Here is a 24,716-nt window from a genome sequence, read left to right on the forward strand (position 1 = left end):
ACTCTAACCCATGTATCAGAGGGGTAGCCGTGTTAGTCTGAATCTGCAAAAGTGACGAGGAGTCCTGTGGCACCTTAGAGACTAACTGAAGTGTAGGAGCATAAGCTTTCGTGGGCACAGACCTACTTCGTCAGATGCATGAAGACTCTAACCCATGCTTTCCCAAATTCTGGGTCCACTAGAGAGAGGAGTTTATTAGGTGATGAGCTTTGGGTCTGGCCCACGAAAGCTCATCACCTAATAAACCATTTTGTTAGTCTTTAAAGTGCCACATAGTCCTGTATTTTGTTTCAGCTACACCAGACTAACATGGCTACATTTCTATCACTATTCTACAGGAGAAATTGGTGTGTGTAGATGGGGAAAATCAACTTCCTTACAGCCTTGCCCTCAAACACTGCAGCAGAGAGGGCTAGTGTCTGAAAACCCGACGGGGAAACCGACCAGGGACACAGGCAGGGGACGTTCTCTGTTTTAACAGAGGAGGCTGAGCAGCGTGCCTGTCATTTCTGCTGTTCTACGGACCGGTCTCTGGCGGGGTAAGAGGACCAGTAGATGGAGCTCCGCTTGCAAGACGGCTTTTCCTTCCTCGCCTTTGTGTTCCTTGGCCACGCGGTGACCCCAGCAACTGCGCAGCCCGTTCACTTCCTGCGGAGGTCGGGCTCTGGATTTGAAAATGCAGGAGTCCTGGCTGCTCTTGCTGTACCTGCTGATGAAAAGGAGGGCCGCCCCCCCGCGGGAGATGGCCGGCCGGGGGGACGAGACGCAGCGCACGGCCTGGCTCCGGCAGTATTACACGCAGAGGCAGAAGAGACTCATGACGGTAACACTCGCTGCGGGCAGACGCGCGTGTTGGGCACTTTGCGCTCGGCAGCCTGGGCGCAGCAGGGAGGATGCAGCTGTGGCCAGCTGCGGGAGGGGGTCACCGGAAGCGCACTGAGCTATGAGAAGGACTCATCATGCGGACAGGCCGCTGTGCGCTCAAACCGAGGAGGAGACCCAAGGGTGGCAGGAGGACGGGGGAGAGGAATAAGGATCGGGTTGGAAGGGGAGAGGGAGCACAAAGATGTGAGAAAGGGAATGGGGGTGCAGAGGGGAAAAGGAGAATGGAGGAAAATCTGGGAGGGTCATAATGTATCGCTTTTAACTCCCCCCTGCCAGCCACACAGTCCTAGAAAACGGGCTGAGGCAGACAAAAGGAAAGCAACCCCCCCCAGTCTAGTGGTAGAAATGTAGCCGTGTTAGTCTGGTGCAGCTGAAACAAAAAACAGGACCATGCAGCACTTTAAAGACTAACAAGATGGTTTATTAGGTGATGAGCTTTCCTGGGCCAGACCCACTTCCTCAGATCAAACAGTGGAAGAAAATTGTCACGACCATACATACCAAAGGATACAATTTAAAAAAATGAACACACATGAAAAGGACAAATCAAATTTCAGAACAGAAGGGGGATGGAGGGGAGGGAAGGGGGTCTAATTCTCAGCCAGGACCGTGGGGCCGAGAATACTTCTTACTGCCTTCAATCTGGTAGCTTCATGGCTTATTTCATCCTATAATTACCAACCAGCTACCCATTGGATTGGCCAGTTCTAATGCCAACCCAGCTAGGGTACCAGTCACCAATTATTGTTTTGGTTTATCGTCCAATTTAAAAATAATGATTAAGCCCGAATGTTCCGAATTCACCAAACTGAGTGATTGGGCAACAAAATGGCAAATGAAATTTAATGTGGATAAGTGTAAAGTAATGCACATCGGGAAAAATAACCCCAACTATACGTACAGTATGATGGGGGCTAATTTGGCTACGACAAATCAGGAAAGAGATCTTGGAGTTATCGTGGACAGTTCTCTGAAAACTTCCACACAGTGTGCAGCGGCGGTCAAAAATAGGATGCTAGGAATTACTAGGAAAGGGATAGAAAATAAGACCCAGAACATCTTACTGCCCCTGGATAAAACTATGGTATGCCCACATCTTGAATACTGTGTACAGATGTGGTCTCTTCACCTCAAAAAAGATATTTTGGCCTTGGAAAGAGTTCAGAAAAGGGCAACTAAAATGATTAGGGGTTTGGAATGGGTCCCATATGAGGAGAGGCTAAAGAGACTGGGACTTTTCAGTTTAGAAAAGAGGAGACTGAGGGGGGATATGATAGAGGTCTATAAAATCATGAGTGGTGTGGAGAGGGCTGATAAAGAAAAGTTATTTATTAGTTCCCATAATAGAAGAACTAGAGGACACCAAATGAAATTAATGGGTAGCAGGTTTAAAACTAATAAAAGGAAGTTCTTCTTCACACAGCGTGTTGTCAACCTGTGGAACTCCTTGCCAGAGGAGGCGGTGAAGGCTAGGACTATAATAGAGTTTAAAGAGAAGCTGGATAAATTCATGGAGGTTAGGTCCATAAATGGCTATTAGCCAGGGGATAAAATGGTGTCCTTGGCCTCTGTTTGTCAGAGGCTGGAGAGGGATGGCAGGAGACAAATCGCTTGATCATTGTCTTCGGTCCACCCTCTCTGGGGTACCTGGTGCTGGCCACTGTCGGTAGACAGGATACTGGGCTAGATGGACCTTTGGTCTGACCCAGTACGGCCGTTCTTATGTTCTTATGTTCTTATGTTAAAACAAAAATAAAATGTAAAAAATGTGGAAAAATTGAAACATTGCAATTGACCCAAAATGGGATTTTCCCCTGCGAGTTCATTCTGTGGAACACTTAGACTTTTTGTCCCCATTCGGAACAAAACATTTCCAATTTGTCTGAATTTTCTGCAGAAGAGAAATTCTGAGTGTCACCCAGAGTTGGCTGCAGTGGTGTGTTTCACAGCCTGGCCTCACTGGTGTGCATTATTGCTGTGTGCTGGTGAGCAGCGACTGTGGTGCCTCCCAGAAGTGGCTCTTTGGGGGCCCGGGCTAAGGGAGTTGCATAGAAAGAGGCATAGGATGTGTTGAAAGGGAATCCTCTGAACTGTCATTCATGTTAAAATTCGACACTTTCCAAAAAGGACTCAACAAACACTTGAACTATCTCACCCATTACCAAGATAGTTTCCCCAATTATCACCTCTAATACCATTAACTCACAAACATCCCACTCTCCCTACCTCTAATATCATCAATTCACAGACACTTACCTTCCTTCCTCCCCCCTTTCCCCCCGCATCCCCCTCCTGTTCTGCAATGTGATTTGTCCTTTTCATATTTGTTCATTTTTTTAATTGTATCCTTTGGTATATATGGTTGTGACTATTTTCTTCCACTATTTGATCTGAGGAAGTGGGTCTGGCCCACGAAAGCTCATCATCTATTAAACCATCTTGTTAGTCTTTAAAGTGCTACATTGTCCTGCATTTTGCTTTAACATCTCACAGGCTTTTGACACACATTGGTAGCAAGCTGGTACAGATAATAATACCTGGCTCTTATAGAGTGATTCTTGCCCATAGATTTTAAAGTGCTTTACGAAGAAGGTCAATATCATTGTTCTCATTTTACAGGTAGGGAAACTGAGGTGAGATGGGGAAAATGAGTTGCTCAAAGTCACCCAGCAGGTCAGTGGTAGACCTAGGAATAGAAATGAGATATCCAGAGTCCCAGGGCAGTGCTCTACCTACTAAGCCACATACTCATCCCATTTAGTATTAGCTTGGCATTCATGTAGACATGCCAATACAGTATATTGCCAGCAAGTGCCAGGGATGACTGAGCTCCAAAGCCAATTCAGTGACTAACAGGGTAGCAGGCTGGGTGTCTGTAGATGCAATGCTGTAGAAATGCTAAGCATTGTCATAGTCCAACATGCACGTCTCCTGCTTCATACCTGCGATTGTCAAATTTCAGCTGCTGATTGCCCGCCGGAGGAGATCCAGCTGTTACTTCCACCCCCGGGCGTGGCCCAGCTTCCGGAATGCTGACTGGTGGGAACGGGTAGTCCTGAAAGACTTTCAGCCACGGGACTGGCTGGAGAAATTCCGAATGTCCAAGGAGACCTTCTTTTATGTCTGCAACCTGCTGCGACCCAAGCTGTCCTACCAGAGTGGCCAGCCCCACCCAGTGCTGCCTCTGGAGCAGCGTGTAGCTGTGGCCCTTTGGCACCTGGCTACCAATGCAGAGTACCAGACAATCAGCCCCCTCTTTGGGGTGGGCCCCTCCACAGTGCAGAACTGTGTCAAGGAGGTCAGTCATGCTGTTGTGCTGCTGCTGAAGCCACTCTACCTCCGGCTGCCCAGTGAAAAGGAGCTGGAGAACATGGTGCGGATCTTCAGTACCCGCTGGGGATTCCCACACTGCATTGGTGCCTTGGACAGCCTCCATGTCTCTATCCATGCCCCTGCACACCTCAGCACCAACTACTGCAACAGCCAGGGCAGGCATTCGGTCCTCACACAAGCGACGGTGGATGGGCTGGGTCAGTTCTGGGACATCTGCGCTGGTTTCCCTGGCAGTATGGAGAACAGCACCGTCCTGGAGAACTCCAGTTTGTGGGTGTTAGCTAGGGAGGGCTGCCTCTTCCCAACTCCCCCGAAACATTTCATGGGGAGGACACAAAAGTACGTCCTTTTGGGAGACGCCTCTTACCCATTACGGGACTGGATCCTTAAGCCTTACCCGGAAGACGGCACCCTCACTCCACAGCAGCTTCAATTCAACTATCGCCTGAAGCGGGCCCACAGCGTGATTGAGAATGCCTTCCTGCGCCTTAAAGCCCGCTGGCAGTTCCTCCTGAAATGCGATGACTGCAGCCTGGACCTGCTGCCCACGGTCATACTTGCCTGTTGCATCCTGCACAACGTGTGTGAGGCGCACAACAGTCCCTTCAATGATGAGTGGCTGGAAGTTATAGAGCCCTCCGAGTTTCCAAAGCCCTGCCACCCTGTGCCCATGTCCATGGACGACAGCAGTGCGGAGGAAGTGCGAGAACTGATGTGTGGCTACTTTGAAAACTACGGTGAAGGCTGATTGCTACAAAGCAATGCCATATGCTCCTCAGCTCTGAAACTTTCATTAACGCTACCACATCTAATGTTGCCCCAGCAATCAAAGGCTCCTGAATGGGGACAGTGCACTGTCACATACTGCAAAGCCTTTTCAGGAATGAAGCTGGCTTCGGAGATTGGTAAGGAGTCAGCCCTTCCCAGCTCAGCCTCCAGTTCCAGTTCAGAGGAGGTCAGCCGTGTTGTGCTAAAGCACTCATTCCCTTGATGTTAGTCTGGCGGTGGGTTGGATTTCATGCCTTTGTAATCTGCCAGGATTTAGATCATCTTGTGACATTGTCTGTGAGATGTAAATAAAACAGGAGGTCTAGGATTGGACAAAAAGAGGACTCCACAGTTTTTTGCTTTCTTTAAGAATAAATCAGGCTCTGTAGCTCAAGGTGTTTGGGAAAGGGGTATGAAGCCAGCCATGGCTGAAAGTTGCCATCTGATGAGCTTTCAGTGGTCAGTGTGAAAAGGTGGGTGGATCTCAGTTTAGCCTTCATCCCAGTGCTATTACTGTTGGTATATAGTGGCACCCGCGTGGGCAGCCTCAGCAGCAAGCGCCATAGGGATGGATGCTCTGGAAACACGTCAGCAGAAAGGCCAAAGGATGGAATTGGCATGGTTGTCTGACTCACAATAGGATCTGGAGGTCCCAGCCGAGGACGGGGCCCCTGACCCTGAGACACCAGTCCTTGCCCTGATGAGCTCACTGTCCGCACAGGCAAGATGCGCCCAGTGTAGGATGGAAAACAGAGAGGGCAAGTGACTTGCCAGAGGCCAGCAGCAGAGCTGGGGTTAGAATCCAGGAGTCAAGGCACCCAGGTAGTGCCCTCCCCACTACTCCGCACTACCGCCATGTCCCTTGGCTGGCTGAATTACCTTGCCAGCCTGAGGTGGAAGTTCTTAATTAGTGCTGAGGCATGTTGGTGAGTCTGCGCTGAGGAGACTTGTACAGCCTGGGCACGTGGTTGCAGCTCTCTAGGCTGGGCTGCTTCAGGAGCACAGGCACCGAGATGGCAGTGGGTAACACAAGCCCGAGGGTCGCTTTAGGAAGTACATGATTTTCCAGAAAGGTATGTGCCAGGCATGGCGGAACCTCTTCAGAGATGCTGCCTCCAGGTGAAATCACATGATGAAGGAAATAACAGCAAACTCAGCGCCATGGACCAGATTCAGCTGGGGCCCTGCTGAGTACGACTTCACTGCCTTCAGAAGAGTGACCCCCATTCACCTCAGAGCTGAGCTTAGTCGCACACCTCTGATGTGGCTCTGCTTCTGCTAACACCCGTCTCCTGTTTTGTCTGTTGCACTGTCTAGCATCATCATTCCTGGGGACACACTTATATAATCAGCTATTTTCATACCTCCACGCTTGTGCCTGCTGTCAAGAACTCACTTTTTTGTGGAAATCTAGTGTTTTACTCCTACAATCTGAAAAAGAGAATTTGGAACTTTAGTAATATCTATGGCCTTTTAGTGCATCTTGAAGGGGTGTGAATATAGCAGGGACATTAGCTTGAGTACCCAGACAAATGCCAATCTAGGTAACTACACTCTGCCTATCTATGGCCCCAACCTCCCAAGCGTTACACATACACTTATTCCTGCCTGCATCGACAGACCCACTGAGCCCAAGCCTTATGCCTCCAGGATTGGAGTCTTTGATTTCTAAGATGAGGCTGGATAGTTATCTACTCACAGACTTTAAGGTCAGAAGGATCTCAGTTCAGCAGACAGGAAGCCTTCATCCCAGTGTTACTATTACTGCTGGTATATAGTGGCACCCACGTGGGCAGCCTCAGCAGCAAGCGCCATAGGGATGGAATGCCATAGGGATGATCCTCTCATCTGATGTGCACATTGCAGGCCACAGAGCCCCACCCACCCTCCCCGTTCTGAAATAGATCCCTGGCAGAGGTCCTGATGTGCATGCTATTTGAGTGGCTAACGAAGTCTGGACATTGCAAGACGAGGGTAGAAGAATCCAGGCATCTGACCAGTTCTTTATGAACCACAGGGGTGGGAGCTTACTGCCTTTGAGTCAAAGAAGCCTTGATTGGATGCCTCTCTGGAAGAGATGCTTTAGGTTAATACACGCGATTAGGTATAATGTTGGGGTAACTGGGTAAATTACATAGCCTGTGACGTACAGGAGATTCAGAGAATTAATGGTTCCTTTGCGCCTTTAACTCTATGGATCTTTGGTCTGTTCAGTTCAGTGAAAACTCCAGCACTCCTCCCGCACTTTACTTCCTTCCCCAAAGTCCTGAATCTCACACTGCACAGCTTCCTCCTCTCCACCTAAACTTGCTAGGTTTGCATCAGCAGGCAAGAGGGCGTCTCTTGGGGCTCCCCAAAGTCACCCCAAGACTCTGCCTGTCCCAGAAAAGCTTCAGATGCAACGACCATCACCTGGGGCAGTGGGGGAAGGGTAGCAGTCCACCTGCGCACAACACAATGAATCTGAGATATGATTTTAGCCAAGGACATTAGACAAACCTGTTCATTTTGCAAATAGTGCCAGGGGATCTCCAATGCCCAACAAGAGCAAGTAAGATCTAATTTTTAAGGTCTTTGAAAGACACAAGCATAAAGGCTACGTCTAGACTGGCACGATTTTCCGCAAATGCTTTTAATGGAAATGTTTTTCCGTTAAAAGCATTTTCGGAACAGAGCGTCTAGATTGGCAGGGACGCTTTTCTGCAAAAGCACTTTTTGCGGAAAAGCGTCCGTGCCAATCTAGACGCAGTTTTGTGCAAGAAAGCCCCGATAGCCATTTTCACGATCGGGGCTTTTTTGCGCAAAACAATACTGCGTTGTCTACACTGGCCCTCTTGCGCAAAAGCATTTGCACAAGAGGGATTTTGCCCAAACGGGAGCAGCATAGCATTTCCGCAAGAACACTGACAATCTTACATGCGATCGTCAGTGTTCTTGTGGAAATTCAAGCAGCTAGTGTAGACATCTGGCAAGTTTTTCCGCAAAAGCAGTAGCTTTTGCGAAAAAACTTGCCAATCTAGACGCAGCCATACAGTAAATTGTATAGAAATGGATGTCACTGCCTTGGGAGGTATCAGGGGCTGAGTCAAAGTAGGGGAAATTTGAAGCTATGGTTGCAGGTAGGTCTGGTATTTCTCTCTTGAGCGTGAGACTATTAAACCATCCCCTTGACATACTGCTCGTATCAGAGCATGCCACATGGATTGCAATATGTAACTGTATTATACAGAGCTAGAGTTGGATCCCTGTTACGCTGGTGGGAATCTGGAGTAATTCCACTGCAGTCAATTTCCTCAGTGTAAAATCGGGGCTCCTGAGACCAGAATCCAGGTCCTAATGTGTAAGTGAATTGTTTCCCCTCATTTTAAGCAGCTGAAGAATTCATCATATCAGTAGGGCTCTGGTCCTGATCCAGCAAATATGTATACACGCATTTGAGTAAGTTAACTTCAGTGGAACAATCTGTGTTTGAAATTAAGCATGTGCATAATAATTTGAGGTCTATAGCTGCTCCTTTCTTCACTTCCTGTCTTAAACTGCTGTACTGTGCGGGTGAACTGCAGTAGCCGATGATGTTTGTAGGGCTGGGGTCCTTCAGGAGGAAAGAAGCAACTTTAATAAGTTATTAATTGGTTTAATTGCCTTTTTTCACAAATGCCTTTTGAATTAAACATTATAATGAAAATACAATTATTGTATTAACAGGTCAGCATATTAAATCTGGAAATTAAACAATTTACTTTGCACAGCTTGCTGTGTGTTTCCTTTTCTCTTGGCCTGGACAATGAACACAGATTAGTCATTTTCACTTGGGTTTGTGGTCAGTTTTCATGTTCAGGTTCTCAGGAGTTAATATGAGGCTATCTTTGGGAACCTCTAGACAAGTGATTTTTAACCTGTTGTCCACAGACTACTGGGGGCATCTGCAGACTATGTCGGCATCATTTTGGATGGTTTAGATGCAAGAAATCTTGCATCTTAGCAGGGGTTATACTACATGACCCTTGTGGATCCTCCTAACTCTATGACTCTGAGATTTCCAAAGAAATTTATGCCACTATTTGAAAGTTTTTAGGGGCCCGCAAATGAAAAGGTTGAAAACTCCTGATCTAAGGAAAATAGAGAGCACTGATGACTAGGTGTAAGGAGACTGATTCCATTCTCACTTCTCACTGTGATCTTAGCAAGTCACTGTCCTCAAAGTCTACACTCACTTTTAATGTCTCACTTTCTGGAGGCTGGTGTTTCAGAGATGCTGTATTCCCACTTTCCGCTGAAGTTTTAGGTACTTGCACTTTTCAGAAAATTAGGCCAGTGGTACCTTAAGAGGGAACCAACAAAAAAGCTTCTGAAATCAGAGGCCACTTTGGAAAATGTTGGTTCAAAGTTCTCTGTGCCCCACTGTTCCTGCACGTTAGGGATAACAAAACCCCATCCACTGGAAAGGAATCTGTGCATGAAAAGTGCTAATTGTTATTATTGAAGCTCTGCAAATCCATAGATGTCCACATTACACCCATAGACCATTTTTGCAGATTGGATGCAGATACAGTTTTTTTCTCCACACAAGGCTCTACGTATTGTTTATATTTATTACAGGTAGGGCTAGATTAAGACCTAGACACTAGACCCAGGCCTATGACCCCAGCTCCTGAACAATATTATGAAATTAGAGTCTCAGCTTTCATTAAATATAAAAATTATGGATGCAGAGGAAACATAAACCAAATGTAGCAGTTGCCTGCCTGAGTCTGCAGACAACCTGAAACAATAGGGTTCTTATGCAAAAGGGGTTTTTTTTGCGCAAAAACCTCATCCACAAAAAGCATGGAAAATAATATGCAAATGAAGCGAAAGAAGTTGCTAATGAGCACTTCATTTGCATTGCCTCTTCCGCAAAAAAGAGGCAGTGTAGACGTGCCCTTAGTTAAAGCAAGCAGTTCTCTTTACTCTCACTAGGTCAAAGCCTGGCCTGTTATAATGGCTGCCATTTCCCTGTGGCAATTGCAGGGAACTAGGATGTTAGCGAATAGTCGACTGGAGTATCGACTACTCACTTCCTCCCCTTGCTGCCTCTATGAGAGGCGGGGAGGAGGAAACAGGAGTTGGTACTGGGGGAAGCCAGCTTAAAAGCTGGTTCCCTCAGCACCATCTCCATGGTGCCACCTCTCCCCCCCCCCGCCTCTATCAAAGGCAGCAGTGGGGGATAGGGGAGGCTGCTCCGGCAGCAGTTCCTGTCCGTGGGAGTCCCAGCAAGGAGCTGGCCCCCGTCGCAGACAGAGCTGCTGCTGCTAAGCAGCCCGTTTGTGGTGGACAGGGCTGGCTGCCATGAACAGGGGCTGCTGGATTCAGCATGAGCTGGGACTGAGCAGTTGCAGCTCGTGCTGATCCGGGATACTGCGCTTCTGCATTTTAAATGTACTAAAAGCCTGACGGCTTACTAAATTTAAAATGCGGAGCTGGAGCACGGGTGGCTCCTGGAGCCAGGACTCCTGAATCCCACATGAATCCCAGCTCCAGCAGCTACCCCTGCTGCGGCTCTGCAGGGCAGTCCTTATTGACTAATTGTAAAGTCCATACAAATTGCATCGACTACACAATTAGCCAGATAACCGCAGTGTAACATCCTTACAGAGAACGTCCATTATTTCCAATGGGGTTGAAGCCAGGCTGCCCTTAGAGGAGAAATGCTCCCTCTGCCCTCTATGATTAGGGAGCAGGGTGGGGGGAAATGTAAGGTGGGAGGGGGAATGACAGGAACCTACCAGGGCACAGAAGGGAATTTGTGGGTTAAGTGGGATATGGGGGTCCAGGCAGGGGAACTAAAGGTAACAGGGTGCAGGGGAATGGGGTGTAGGAGGAAGCCTGGAGGTGCAGAGTAATAGAGGGTGCTTTGGCATTTGGGGTGCAGGGAGACTGGGGGTGCAGAGGGATGTGGGGGTGCAGGGAGACTGGGGGTGCAGAGGGATGTGGGGGTGCAGGGAGACTGGGGATGCAGAGGGATGTGGGGGTGCAGGGAGACCGGGGGTGCAGAGGGATGTGGGGGTGCAGGGAGACTGGGGGTGCAGAGGGATGTGGGGGTGCAGGAGGGGGATGTGGGGGTGCAGGGAGACTGGGGGTGCAGAGGGATGTGGGGGTGCAGGGAGACTGGGGGTGCAGAGGGATGTGGGGGTGCAGGGAGACTGGGGGTGCAGGGAGACCGGGGAGGGGGGCAGCTGGCCCAGGAGCCTGCAGAGGAGGTAGGAGCATGGCGGGTGGCTGCGAGGCGCGCGGAGCCGGCAGGAGACCCCGGTGGTTTTGCGTGGGCGTGGAAAGCTGAGCTCGCTCCAGCGATTGGGCATGCCTCACCCCACGCAGGCCCCGCCCCCCACGTGGCCCCGCCCCACGCGTCACGGGCCGGAAGGGCGGGGCTGGCGGCGAGGAGCGCGCGAGCCCTGCCCACTCGTGACGCGCCGCGCCCGGTGGGTTGTACCACTCCCCACTCGGGCGGGGGGAGGCGCCTCCATTCGGTCCCTTCCCAGCCGCGCGTGGCCCGTGTGCGCAGCAATGGCCGCGCCGTGAGCCGGCGGGTGAGTGCGGGGCCCAGCTGCTCCCCCCCCACGCGTGGGGCCCCGCGATCCCGCAGGGGGGGGGCTCGGGGCCACGCGGGGCTGGCAGCGCACGGGTGTCTGCCGAGCTCCGGGCGCTGCGTGGGGGCCGGTCCGCCCCGGGGATGCTGCCGGGGGCCGCGCTTTGCAGAGAGCCTGGGGCGCGCCGCGCGCTCCGTTCACCGAGGGGCCAAGCTGCGGACACGCCCCCCCCCCAGGCAACCCTGCAGCCCCGCTCAGCCCCGGCTCCCGCAGGGACCCTCCGGCTGCGGCTCTGCATTCCCAGTGTTAGCAGCCGGGGGCTCCGTTCCGGCTTGTAGGGGTCTAGGGGCTCAGACCCCCCATAGGGGCTGCGGGCACCCTGCTCTGCGGGGCAGCCAGGGGAGCTGATACAGAGGCAGGTGGGCGGCTGCCAGGGGGCTCCCCGGGAGCACACTGGCTGTTGGCCCCACCCCTGGGGGCCATAGAACAGTCCAGTAACCGGTAAGAATCCATGGGGTGAATCGACTGTTGAATTCACCGATATTTGACATCCCCCGGGTGTGTTTCTGAGCCCGCTGCCGCCTGCACCATGTGGGCGGCTGAGTCTGCCGCCTGACCCTGGTGACTGTGTCTGGGGCCGTGCCTACTGCTCTGCCTGGGCATGGAAAATCTCTCCCCCGCCACCCCCAGCTGGGTAATAAGTTCCCCTTCTGATTTCCCAGCATGCCTCCCCTCCAGGCCTGGCCTTTGGGCAAGGTGAGTGAGGTGCTTGCCTAGGACCCCATGCTGCCCGGCTCCCAGCACTGCCCACCTGGCCGCTCACTCGCTGCCCTGATTGGGAGCCCTGTGGCTCGGCCCCACGCTGCTCAGCTCTTGGCTGCCCACCCAGGGCCGCTCACTCGCGCTGCCTTGGGCCTTGAAAACTCTTTGGCCAGGCCTGCTCCCCTAAGCCAAGCCGGGACCCTGTCTTTGCTCTGTGCTTGCTGCAGGTCTGCACTCCTGTGTTCTGCCTTAGCTCCCTGACTGGCAAACATCCTAGGTCGACTCTTGAATTTGTGATTGGGCTTTAACACAAGTTAACTCTGGTGGTTTTTGAGTTATAGAGAGGATGCTACAGAAAGTCCCCCATCCCCCAGATACAAACGGGTTAAACATGACTGTAACAAGCGGTGGTGTCCCATCCGGTGTTCACTGAGGGCTTGTGGGGTGGCTCAAGAGAGATTCCAGGGCCACCCAGCTGATTAGCAGAGTGCTCACAGCTAGGTTTGTGTTTCTTCTGGTGGTGCACATTCACACCTCCCTTGGTGCATAGAAAAATTTATACTGCACATGGATGGAAAAGATTAGTAGTGACATTGGTCCTAGCCACACAACCCTGGTAGTGCATGTGTGAAAACGTGGCTGGCTGTGGAGTTTGATGTAGCCCGGAGTATTGGAGTCCTGACCCCTCTCTTCCGTGGCCAGGTGCTGGCTACGCCTGGTTCGTGGGAGCTGCTGGCTGAGGAGTAGAGAAGCTGCTGCGAGCCGGAGACCCCCAGTGCGCAGGTGCCATGGTGACTGAGGAGGAAGTGGAGGCCATTGGCCGGACGCTGGTGGATGAGACGCAGCCCCTGAAGACTCGCTTCCGAGCCCTCTTCACCCTGCGCAACGTGGGCGGCCGCGCTGCCATCGACTGGATCAGCCGGGCGTTCGGGGACGAGTCTGCCCTCCTAAAGCACGAGCTGGCGTACTGCCTGGGGCAGATGCAGGACGAACGTGCCATCCCCTGCCTGGTCCGCGTGCTGCAGGACGCCAGCCAGGAGCCCATGGTGCGCCATGAAGCAGGTATGAGAGCTCATTGCTGGCTCGTGGGTCTGGCCTGCTCCCACTCCCTAGAGGCCCCTGCCGGTCCAGCCCAAGCTGGACAGGGATGGTGAAGCTAGGGCTGAGAGTCACAGCTTGTGCCTGTGTCGGCGTTCTCCTAGTTCAGCCTCTTTCCAGCTCTGTGCTGGCTGGCACCCCAGGGCTGCCCTGCGCGATCTTCCCAACTCCCTCCCGTGCAGTGGCTGGCAATGCAGGGAGCACGGCGGCTCCAACTTCCCTGCACAGCCAGGTGCCCAGTGGAGCAGACTAAGGGTGTTAAACTGCGGTTAATTGACTAGTCGATGGAATTTCCATCAACTACTCAACTAGTGGCTAGGCACTTCCGCATTCCTCCTTTGAAATGTACAGGAGCCCCCACTGCAGCCTGGAGCCAGTGGGAAGTCCCGCTGGCTGGGCTGCACGCAGTGTGCCTCGGCGGGGGCTCTTGTGCATTTCAAAGCCATGGAGCCCTGTGCCGACGCAGTCGGGGTTCCCCCCATCCTGCACCCCTATAGCAGCAAGAACAGATTCCACCAGCAATAGAATAGAGGATGCCCCTCCAGGATACAGCACAGCATAGACATGGTGTGATTACAGGATTTGGGGCCAGGATGTTTCAGACCCCTTGGGTTAGGGGTCCATCACCCCAGCCCTCTGCCCCAGCAACCTTAGTCTCCCTCCCTCGTGGTTCCAGCCCAAGACTGCCCCTCCCCCAACACACAGTTCCTTTGTTCCCTCTCTTCCCTTAACCCGTAGAACCGGTTTGGCCACTGTCCTGGGGGCATCAAGGTATCCCCTGCTGGGCCTGCTTCCAGACAGCCCAAGCATAGCAACCAGCAAGGTACTGACACTACACCACAAGCCCGGGTCAGCTGGGGACTCCCCTGAAATGCTGTGCTGAGCCCAGGATCAGCTGGGGAATTCCCAGCTGACCTCAGGCTCCATGGTGCTGCCAGTGTTTCAAAGGGGCACTGCACAGCTGGTCCCCGGCTCAGCTGTGCAAGGCTGCTGCTTTGAAGTACCCTCTTCCCCCCCTTTGCTGCCTCTGCCTGATAGAGGCAGCAAGAGAGGGGGAATCGACTGACTGACTATCTGATAAGCATTTGCTTATCGGATAGTCGATTAGTTAACACCCTTAGAGCAGACCCCATGTGGGGGGGTGTGTACGCTGAATCCAGGCCCCAGGGTCAATGCCGAACTCGCTGTGTGGGGGGATGCGGCAGACGTCTCCTCGGCGCTGGCCCGAGGCTGCCTCCTACCCTCGGACAGCGCCGCGTGCTGCGTTTCCCTCCCCATTTCCGAACTCGCTGTCGCTCTTTAGGAGTGCTGCAGCCCGGCGCGCGCCAGGGCTGTGTCCCCCTGCCCGAGGGGAGGGGCAAGGCCTCCGTAAAGAGGACTGCAGCACAGCCAAGCTCCCAGTGCAATGACCTGCCTCTGCTAGCACTGCCCCCAGGAGCTGGCTTAGCCGCGCCCTTGCTCTGTGTTCCAGGGGAAGCCCTGGGAGCCATCGGGAACCCCCAGGTACTGGATGTTCTGAGGCGTTATTCAGCAGATCCGGTGATTGAGGTAAAGCTTCTTTTGCCTTCCCCTGCCACTGGAAGCTGTCGGTGCGGATTGTACTGCCCAGCAGTGTGGGCCAGTGGGAAGAGCTCCGCACTGTAACTGCGGAGGCCTGGGCCCTATTTCCAGCCCTGCTACTCACCTGCTGGGTGACCTGGGGAAAATCACTCCCCTGCTCCATGCCTCAGTTTCCCCTTCCTCTTGATCTGTTGAGACTGCAACCTTTCAGGGCAGAGACTCTTCCTGTTTGTCCATCCAGTGCCTGACCCCTTGGGGGCCTGATCTCTGCTAGACTCTGTTGTGTTGCTGGGTGTCCAGGTGGCAATGTGAGGCTGGCAGTCACTGAGGGACTTCTGTTGAGGGGTGGACATGCCTGTGTGAATAACAGCCCGAGTCCTGCTGGCAGTGCGGGTTCTCCCCACCCTGAAGGGGCCCTGTCTGGGGCATTCAATATACATAGCTCTGGTGGTACTGCTATTGGGAATCCTGTCAACCAGGAACTGAACTGGTCCCAGTAGGGGGTTCTTTGTACATGGAAGACCCAGTGACCCTGCCCTAAGGCATAAGAAGAAACGGTTCCTGCCCTAGTAAATCTCACTGGACAGCCAGACCTCGTGGAAGCAGACGATCGGAGCTGTGTGTTTGAGTGCTGGCAGGGCTATTGCTCCTTTCGGGTGAGGCTTAACAGAGCTGTTGTACCAGTGGGGAAACTGAGTCACAGAGGGGGATGTGACTGGGTGGTATTGCAGAGTGTCGGTGGCAGAGCTGGGAATGGAGCCAGGAGCTGGAGTCTCAGTCCTGTGCTCTGACCAGTAGATGCTGCTGCCTAGCTGGTGGAACTCTGCTTTCTCCAGGAGACCCCAGCAAAGATGTCTCTGCCCTGTTCTGCCGCAGGTAGCTGAGACCTGCCAGCTGGCGGTCAAGAGGCTTGAATGGCTGCAGAAGAACAAAGACGACCCCAGCGCCAACCCCTACCTCTCTGTGGACCCAGCGCCCCCGGATGAGGAGAAGGACGTGGCCAAGCTGCGGGAGACGCTGCTGGACGAGTCGCGCCCGCTGTTCGATCGATACCGCGCCATGTTCGCCCTGAGGAACGTGGGGGGCAAGGCCGCGGCGCTGGCGCTGGCTGATGGTGAGAGAGCCCTGGATGGCTGATGCTCTGGCTTCTCGCCATCTGCCCCGGGATCCCTGGGCCGGCGGGCACTACTGTGCCCTAGGAGGGGTAGAGCACTGGACTGTATCCCTGCTGTTCCCAGCATCATCCACCAGGGGGCGCCCTAGGTGGTGCCTAACCTACCCAGGGACAGGGCACCTTTCACAGCGCTCCCTGAGCAGACGTGGCCCCTCCCTGAGCCCCCCCCCCCCCCCCACGTCTTGTCACTCGGCCCCACTGGAGCCTTTGCACCTGCCTGCTGGATGGGAGAGCCCACAGTCCCTCCCCCCTCCCCCCCCCCCCCCCCCCCCCCCCGGCCCAGGGCACCATGTCAGAGTTCAGGATCCTCCATGGCACCAGACTGCAGCCAACAGTGGCTCTGTGCAGCTGGAACCCAGGGCCACGGAAGGGGACAGCTTGTCTCCTTGGCTGGCCCCACTCCCTGTGCGGGCCCGGCAGCGTGGGCCAGTGGGCAGAGCTCCACACTGCAACTGCGGAGGCCTGGGCTCTATTCCAGCCCTGCTACTTACCTGCTGGGTGACCTGGAGTAAATCACTTCCCTGCTCCATGCCTCAGTTTCCCCTCCCTGTTGGTTTGGAACCTTCAGGGCTGAGACTCTTTCTATTTGTCCAGCCAGTGCCTGACGCCTTCTCAGAAAGCGCGGGCTGGTCAGAGTCGGGAATCGCCACCGAACAGTCTAATCTCTGCTCCACTTGTGTTCTGCCCCCTCTGGTGGGCACTAGAGCTTCCTGGGGCAGGTCTGCCCTTCCCATTTTGGGGAGATCCTTGCTGAGAACTGCTGTTCTAGGGCCATGCCTGCCTCCTCCCCCCACTAGCTGAACCCACTTACCCCCAGGATCAGCCCCTGGCACCGCGCTTCCATCTGTGCACCCACAGCTGACACCAGAGGGCACCGCTCCCCCCAGTCCGGCTGCTGGTGTTCAGCATGCAAAGGGCAGAGGCCCGCAGGAGGGCCCGACCTGCAGAGCCTAGGCCAGGCCGGTTGTGGCCCCAGGCAGGTCTGACCCCGCTAGGGATGAGCAGAGCTGAGCCAAATCCACTGCAAAGACCTTCGGGGCTCATTGCCCGGAACCTGCCCCCCCATGGGGCCCCTTCCTGCGGGGTTGGTGCTGAGGAGGCTGCACTGGCAGCCCTGGAAGGCCCAAGCCTGCATCAGGCAAGAGCCTCCCCCATCCCCAGCTCTTGTGCCTTAGCCCCGCTCGGAGGGACCCCTGCAGGGCCGCTGAGTCCAAAGGTGCTGGAACTTGGGGGGGGGCTGTAGCACCCCCTGTCTGGAAGGAGTTTCCATCCGACCCAGGGCTTACTGTTTGGTTCAGTGGCCCTCAGCTCCCCTCTACACATGGTTCCAGCTTCCCGACTGGGTCCATGGCCTGGGTGCTGTGGTGTTGCCCCGGCAGAGCCTGGCTGAGCCCCCTTGTTCCCCCTGAACTTGAACTTGCCAACCGGAGGGTCCGGGCTGCACCTGCCGTGTTTAACCTCTGAGCAGCCGAGCCCCCCCGCAGCTCGCTCTGGGCCGCCTGTGAGCAGTCGTGTCCCTGTGCCAGGTGTGTGGGGAGGGTGGGGCCCAATATCCCAGAATCCTTTGGGGCACCTCCTTGCCGTACCTGCTCCAACCCTCCCGCTCTCCCCAGGCCTGGCGTGCGGCAGCGCCCTCTTCCGCCACGAGATCGGCTTTGTCCTGGGCCAGATGCAGCACGAGGCCTGCGTGCCCCAGCTGACGGCGGCGCTGGAGAGCGTGTCGGAGAACCCCATGGTGCGGCACGAGTGTGCCGAGGCGCTGGGCTCCATCGCCGGGGGGTCCTGCCTGGAGACGCTGCGGGCGTTTGCCCACGACGAGGAGCGGGTGGTGAGGGAGAGCTGCGAGGTGGCCCTGGACATGTACGCCTACGCCAACGGCCCCGAATTCCAGTACGCCGACGGGCTGAGCAAGCTGCAGGCCTCAGGCTGAGCAGGGGCCTGCCCCGGTCCTGGCGGGGAGCTGGGTGTGTGCTGGGGGCAGCTCCTGGGTGGGGGATCCAAGGCTGGATTCGGCCCTGCCCTGCACAGCCGCTTGCCCCTGGGCAGGAAGCCAGATCTGCATGGGTCCGCACGCAGAGCCCTGGGTGGGGCCAGCAGGCAGCTTGTTTCTTGGGGTCCCTGGGATGGGCTGGCAGCCCCGATCCAAGCCCGGGTGAGGAGGGGGGTTTCAGGGTCTGTGCTGGGGCCCAGGGCAGAGCCTCGCTGAGGTGCTTGGGGTGCGGCTGGTTCTACAGCAGCTTCATGCCGCCCAGCCTGGTGCGCCACTGGCGGGCCTCCCGGGAGGTAGCGGCTGCTTGGGACCTGGCTGCAGCCCTGCGGGTGGCGCCTCACAGCGGGGGAGCCTGCGTGTCACTCCAGGAACAAGCAAGCAAGAGCCAAAGCCTCTGCCTGTTCGGCCCAGCCCCTCTGCCTGAGAGCAGGAGAGCTCTGGGCCTTGCACAAGCCTGGCTTTGCACAGCGCCGGGCTGCCCTGCAGCATTTCCCTCTGGCCCGGGCGCTGGTGGCAGACCCTATGCCCCCATGCCAGTGAGGGCCCAGCTAACCCCTGCTACAGCTGCCTTCTCTGAGCCCTGGCCTGTGGGCAGAGGGGTCGGGGGCCCCTCATGGCCCTGCCATGGGGTCTCCCAGCAGTAGGTCACAGCCAGCGTGTAGCAGAGGGAGCGTGCAGGGCGCAGGGGCTGGCAGGGTGAGCTTTGCACCCGTCTGCCACAGGTTCCCAACCGGATCCAATCCATTCCTGGGGAGGGAGGCTTCAAAGCTGGTGCCTTTAGGGGTGGGCAGTCTCCTCGGGGATAAGACTCTTGCAGCAGCTGCTGAGCATGGACGGAGCCTGCGGGGCCTGTCGGACGCAGCCGTTGGCTTGTGCGTGGGCTGGGAATAAACGCAGTGATGTAAAACCTGGCTTTGATCTGCCTCTGTCACGCAGTGGACTTGGGGGGGGGTGGGCTTCCTCTGCTGGGTCTTAGTCTCCCTCCAGGAGTTGTGCAGCCAGAGAGCCATGCTGCCTCTCCTGCTGGGCCTTAGCTCCCTGCCAGGGCCCCTGTGGTCCGGTCTCTTGCTGGCCGTGGCCCTTGGGAAGAGTGGGGTGCAGGCTGCTGCATTGGGGTGGCAGAGAACCATGGGGCAGCAGCCCTGCAGGTCCCTGCCTGGACCAGGCAAGAGTGTGGGGCCTTATAATGCATAGGCAGAGGGAAGAGCAGTCGGGGTTGGGGCAGGACCCTAGAGCTGGGGGAAGGTTTTGCCATGGGACAAGGCTGGGGCAGCTGACTGCCCAGGTGCCAAATGAGGCAGGTGCTGGGGGGCCCCCAACCCCCAGGGCCCCATGCCTCAGCAGAATAGCTTGGACTGGTTAGCTGGGCCTGGTTCTCTGCTGCCCGGCTCCCTGTGACATCACTGGCCCCTGAACCCAGCCCCACTGGCACACTGCAGTTTGCAGACAGTCATCCCAGCCTGTAGGGAGTGGGGAATGGGGTTTAGGGCAGGGGGGCAGTGTCGGACACATATGCCTGGGACTGTGCCCATCACGGTGGCCTCTGAGCTCTGCCGGAAACCAGCTCTCCTGGATTCCAAGGCTGGAAGGGCCCTCTGGGCTCTGCCCTGTCCCGCACGGCCCCTGAGTCCTGTCTTGGACAGAGCTGGGAGCAAATGACAGGGACAGACGATCTGCCCGCCCCTTGGGAAAGCGCCCCCTGATTAATTACGGTCTCTGTAAATATGGAGCCTTTCCCATCTCCACGTGTCTGGCAGCCCCTCTGCGGGATGGAGCCCAGGACTAAAGAATTGTTCCCCGTGGAGATCGCTTCCCTGGGCTTGTGCCCATCGGGAGTCGCAGCGCAGCCTTTCCTGCCGTTCGTCCTCGGCTCCTCTCGGCTCCTCTCTGCCCCCTCCGCTTACCGGCGTGCTTGGCGAGGGGGCGCCGGCTGCTGTCACCAGCCACTCGTGGGCACTCTGTGTAATCCCCAGCTGGGGATGTTACATTTCCATTCATCGGCTAATTGAGTAGTCGATGGAATTTCCGTCGATGAGTTGATGAGGGGGGCACTTGCTATCCCGCTGAGCCTCTACATAAGAGCAGCCGGATGGGGTCAGACCAAAGGTCCATCTAGGCCAGTGTCCTGTCTGCCCACAGTGGCCAGTGCCAGAGGCCCCAGAGGGAGGGAACCCAACAGGTAATCCTCGTGTGATCCCTCCCCTAGTGCCCACCTGCAGACAGAGGCCAGGGACACCAGGCAAATAGCCATTGATGGATGGACCGAACCTCCATGAATCTATCTAGCTCTTTTTTGAACCCTGTTAAAGTTCTAGCCTTCACTGCGTCCTCTGGCGAGGAGTTCCACAGGTTGACTCTGAACTTCCTTTGGTTTGTTTTAAACGTGCTGCCTATTCATTTCATTTGGTGACCCCTAGTTCTTATATTGTGGGAATAAGGAAATCACTTTTCCTTATTCACTTTCTCCACACCACTCATGCTTTTATAGACCTCTATCCTATCCCCCCTCAGTCTCTTCTTTTCTGAGCTGAAAAGTCCAAGTCCTTTTAATCTCTCTTCATATGGGACCTGTTCCAAACCCCTCAGCATTTCTCTTGCCCTTTTCTAACCCTTTTCCAATGCCAATCGATCTTTTTTGGGATGAGGCGACCGCATCTGAACGCAGCGTTCAAGAGGTGGGTTTACCGTGGATTTGTACAGAGGCAATAAGATATTCTCTGTCTTATTCTCTCTCCCTTTTAATGACTCTAATGTTCCATTTGCTTTTTTGAAAGTGTTGCCATTTCCCCCACTGAAATGTACAAGAGCCGCCCGCAGTCCGCAGCCGGGACTGTTTCAATCCCCACTGCCCCTGCCTCCCTGCTCCCTGCTGAAACAGTGCTGGGGAGAGGAGGGTGGGACCCAGCTTTTGAGCCGGCTCCTGCCCTCACCCCTTGCTGCCTCTCTCTGATAGAGCCAGCAAGGGGGGGAGCGACTAGTCGAATTCCTGCTGGACTATCCAATGAGCACTTGTTTAGCGGGAGTCGACTAGGCGCTTACATCCCTATCCCCAGCGTGGCCGCCGGGGTAACTCCAGCCTCGCTTTCCCCTGGTGCTTTCCGGCGGAGGCCAGCAGCTGTGTCCGGTTTGCTCACAGATGCTTTTTCCTCCACAAAAGCCCTTTATGAGGCACCCTCCCTCAATCCTCTTATTTCCTAAACCCACTAATGTGGCTGCAGCTCTGCTGGGGCGGGAGGAGGGAGCCTGTCCCCCGGGGCCAATGCACTGACTGGGCAGTGGGGGCTGGCAGAGCCCTGCAGACCGTGTGTCCGACGGGCAAGAGACTGGCAAAGGAATGTGCTGTGGCCGCGAGGGTTGCTGGGCATTGGGGCAGGGGCTGTGTTTTGGCTGGCTATGGGGTGGGCAGGGTGGAGCCGGTGGGCAGGCGGGGGCTGGCTGAAGGCAGTTCTGTTACTGCAGGTTTCAAGTGTGGCTCTGTGGTGGTCCGCAGGGAGGCTGGCGGGGGGAGATTCCGACCCTTTCTTGCCCAGGGGGCCAGGAGCCTGGCTGAGCTGGGGAAGGCCCAGAGACTTGAACCTTGGTCTCCCACGTCTGCCTGAGCGGCTTGGACTTTGACACAGGGCACGTGGTGGCAGCGTCACATTACGGGCCTGTTCAGCACAGCCCAGTCGCTGCTCTGCCCCAGGGGGTGCCCTGCACCTGGGAGCGGTGGTGCCAGAAGCTGGTATGACTCCGCTGGCTGAGCTGTTGGCATGACTCCCATACAGCCGGGGGAAACTGAGGCACAAAGGGGCAGTGACTCACTTAAGGTCATGTGGTGAGTCCAGGGCAGAGCTGGGAATAGAACCCAGGAGTCCTGGCCCCTGGATTCTCTGTGGGGGGTGGGACGTGGAGAGCCCAAGGGTGCCTGAAGGCTCAAGGCAGAGAGAGAAGCCCTAGAAGAGAAGTCGGCTGAGCCCTCAGCTGGAACTCCCCCCCGGATTACCCGGCCTGGCTGGTTCCTGGCCCCTTGGCAGCGCTGCCTCCCAAACACCGAGTTAGCCACAGGGCAAGTTCTGGCGTGTGGCCCGGCCACATTTCAACCTGGGCCGGCTCCCCAGACTCCTGTGGTTTCCACTGGGGTGTTCAGGTCTGGGGCAGCAGCATCGAATCCATGGGCTGAAAGAGACCTCACAAGGTCTCAGTGTCATTCCTTACTGCGCAGCAGCTGCCACGCTCCGCCCCAGAGGTGGCTGCACTAGCTGGGCTACCTCCCAGGTATCCACCTTGCACCAGCTTGGGAGGGCAATTGGTCTTCAGGTGGGCCAGGCCAGGGGGACAATGGTCAAAACTTTTCCTCTGGCCCTCACCATGTTAATATGCATATGCAAATTAGATCATGCATGGCTAGGCAGTGCCATTGAAGATAGGAGAGCCCACTTCACCCTGCAGAGAGCCAGCCTTGGACACGAAAGTAGGATCCACCATGGGAGCAGGCCCAGCCCCTTTGTTTGGGGGGGGGTTGGGAGTAGGGGTGACAAGGGGGCAGCAGAGACCCAAACCCAAGAAGTCAGATTCATTGGCCTCAGTTTCCCTGGCAGGTGTGTTGGCCCTTTAGCTGCCTCCACCAGACCCCCCCCCCCCCCAAAAGAGCTGCTGTGCTGCCTGCCCTCCCAGTGCCGGGACCAGAGCCCTGGGCGTGTGAGCAGGGACGTCCCTCGCCGCTCTCACACCATCTGTCGCCGAGATTCCAGCCTGGGAGGGATTAACTCAGCCTGGGGGCAGCTGCCCCTCCCGGGCGCTGTGGGCGCTTGGCTTTCGTCTGCCCTGCTTCCCGGGCTGTGTGAGTTCCCACAGGGCAGCAGCAGCGCTGTCCAGCCCTCCGCGGCGTGCCCTGAGAGCACGAGATGTGCCTGGCACCTGAGAGCCCTGCAGCGTCTCGGCCGTTCCCTGGGGTAAGATTTCCAGAGGCACCGAGCCCTGGAGCTGGTGCAGCCAGCGGCAGACACTGGGGGTGGGACGTGGCTAGATCCTGCCCATCTGCTCCTGGTACACCCAAGGCAAAGCCTGGCCAGCCCAAAGCCCTGAGCCACCTGCTCCTCTCCTGGCCTGGGGCTGGGAGCCACTGGGGCAGCATCCCCTTACGCTGAGCGGGCTGGAGGGACGTGCCTCGGGGAGAAGGTCGAGTGCAATCTGGACAGCCCCCTCACTGCTCTCCTCATGCACACACCTGGCTCAGCCCAGTCCAGGCCCTCTGGGGGCAGCAAGAGGCCTTGGGGAGCGCTGGAGCCCAACAGAGCACAATTTGCAGGTCCCACCCGGCTGAGAGTGTGGGGGGCAGATGGGAACCCCCCTCCACAATGCTGGGGGGATGTGCCCCTCATGCCAGCTGCACCCCGGGGCTCTTCAGCTCCCTGCCTGGTCGCCTCGGCTCCAGAGCTGCGAGTCCCAGGGCAGGGCAGGGGACTCCCCTGGGGCCAGTTGGCGGATGCTGGGCTGCACCTGGCGAGATCTGACTCGAGCGCAGAGCCACTGCCGGGTGCTGCCGGAGGAACGGGGCCCAGTGGGCAGGCTGCCGAGAGCTGGCAGCCTTGGGCCATGCGGGACATCAGGAGGGCTCAGTGGGGCAGGCGGGGGGGGGGGGGGGGGCTCAGCTCTGAAGAAGGCCATTTGGGGCTGGCTCCTGGCCTGTGCGCGCCTGATGGGGGCTGGGCTCCTGCCCTTGCTGCAGGACACCCCAGGGGAGGAGGAGATGCTCTATGCAGACTACAAGCCCCCAGCGCTGGATGCCGTTCGCCTGCCCGGCTACGTGCTGTACCTGCTCATGGCAGCGCTGATCGTGGTGGGCGTCGCCTACGCCATCGTGGGCCACTTGATCAAGGACCTGATACACGACTTCACTGGTGAGCGTCCTGGGACGCTGGGTGTGCTGGGCAGTGCGCACGGGGTGGGGGTGAGCAGTGAGCAGGGGGACGTTGGGCGGGGGTGAGCAGTCAGTGGGGGGGACACGGGGTGGGGGTGAGCAGTCAGCGGGGGGGACACGGGGCAGGCCGGGGTGAGCAGTCAGCGGGGGGGACACGGGGCGGGGGTGAGCAGTGAGCAGGGGGACGTTGGGCGGGGGTGAGCAGTGAGCAGGGGGACGGGGTGGGGGTGAGCAGTCAGCGGGGGGGACACGGGGCAGGCCGGGGTGGGCAGTCAGCGGGGGGGACACGGGGCGGGGGTGAGCAGTGAGCAGGGGGACGGGGCAGGGGGTGAGCAGTGAGCAGGGGGAGCAGAGGGGGGCGGGGCAGGCCGGGGTGAGCAGTCAGCGGGGGGGACACGGGGCGGGGGTGAGCAGTCAGCGGGGGGGACACGGGGCGGGGGTGAGCAGTCAGCGGGGGGGACACGGGGCAGGCCGGGGTGAGCAGTCAGCGGGGGGGACACGGGGCGGGGGTGAGCAGTCCGCGGGGGGGACACGGGGCGGGGGTGAGCAGTCAGCGGGGGGGACACGGGGCGGGGGTGGGGGGGGGGGACACGGGGCGGGGGTGAGCAGTCAGCGGGGGGGACACGGGGCGGGGGTGAGCAGTCCGCGGGGGGGACACGGGGCGGGGGTGAGCAG

At 56.7% G+C, this 24,716-nt stretch overlaps 2 protein-coding genes across 3 annotated transcripts; both read left to right on the top strand.

Annotated features, from left to right (window-relative positions):
• The first annotated feature begins 461 nt into the window (after window positions 1-461).
• LOC102454595 (uncharacterized) lies at window positions 462-6,876 on the top strand. The gene is made up of 2 exons (XM_075903277.2): window positions 462-823; window positions 3,848-6,876. Exons 1-2 carry the CDS (start codon window positions 677-679, stop codon window positions 4,964-4,966), a joined length of 1,266 nt encoding a protein of 421 aa, XP_075759392.1. The 5' UTR covers window positions 462-676; the 3' UTR covers window positions 4,967-6,876.
• A 4,461-nt stretch (window positions 6,877-11,337) lies between these two features.
• Window positions 11,338-19,540, top strand: DOHH (deoxyhypusine hydroxylase). Of its 2 annotated transcripts, none has more exons than XM_075903275.2 (5): window positions 11,338-11,447; window positions 13,020-13,379; window positions 14,887-14,963; window positions 15,852-16,089; window positions 17,763-19,540. In XM_075903275.2, exons 2-5 carry the CDS (start codon window positions 13,106-13,108, stop codon window positions 18,077-18,079), a joined length of 906 nt encoding a protein of 301 aa, XP_075759390.1. In that variant the 5' UTR covers window positions 11,338-11,447; window positions 13,020-13,105; the 3' UTR covers window positions 18,080-19,540. The 2 variants fall into 2 exon arrangements, with proteins under 2 accessions (XP_075759390.1, XP_075759388.1); XM_075903273.2 differs by having other exon boundaries at window positions 11,401-11,555.
• Window positions 19,541-24,716: the final 5,176 nt, after the last annotated feature.

The sequence above is a fragment of the Pelodiscus sinensis genome, chromosome 32 (genome assembly GCF_052426305.1).
Source record: "Pelodiscus sinensis isolate ZL-2025 chromosome 32, ASM5242630v1, whole genome shotgun sequence".
In the NCBI taxonomy this organism is placed as follows: Eukaryota; Metazoa; Chordata; order Testudines; family Trionychidae; genus Pelodiscus; species Pelodiscus sinensis.

Excerpts from the sequence above, each read along its gene's own strand:
- LOC102454595 (XM_075903277.2), top strand. The coding sequence starts at position 677 with ATGCAGGAGTCCTGGCTGCTCTTGCTGTACCTGCTGATGAAAAGGAGG. Across the intron at positions 824-3,847 it reads GGCAGAAGAGACTCATGACG|CTGCTGATTGCCCGCCGGAG; the intron begins GTAACACTCGCT and ends GTCAAATTTCAG.
- DOHH (XM_075903275.2), top strand. The coding sequence starts at position 13,106 with ATGGTGACTGAGGAGGAAGTGGAGGCCATTGGCCGGACGCTGGTGGAT. Across the intron at positions 14,964-15,851 it reads CAGCAGATCCGGTGATTGAG|GTAGCTGAGACCTGCCAGCT; the intron begins GTAAAGCTTCTT and ends GTTCTGCCGCAG. Across the intron at positions 16,090-17,762 it reads GGCGCTGGCGCTGGCTGATG|GCCTGGCGTGCGGCAGCGCC; the intron begins GTGAGAGAGCCC and ends CGCTCTCCCCAG.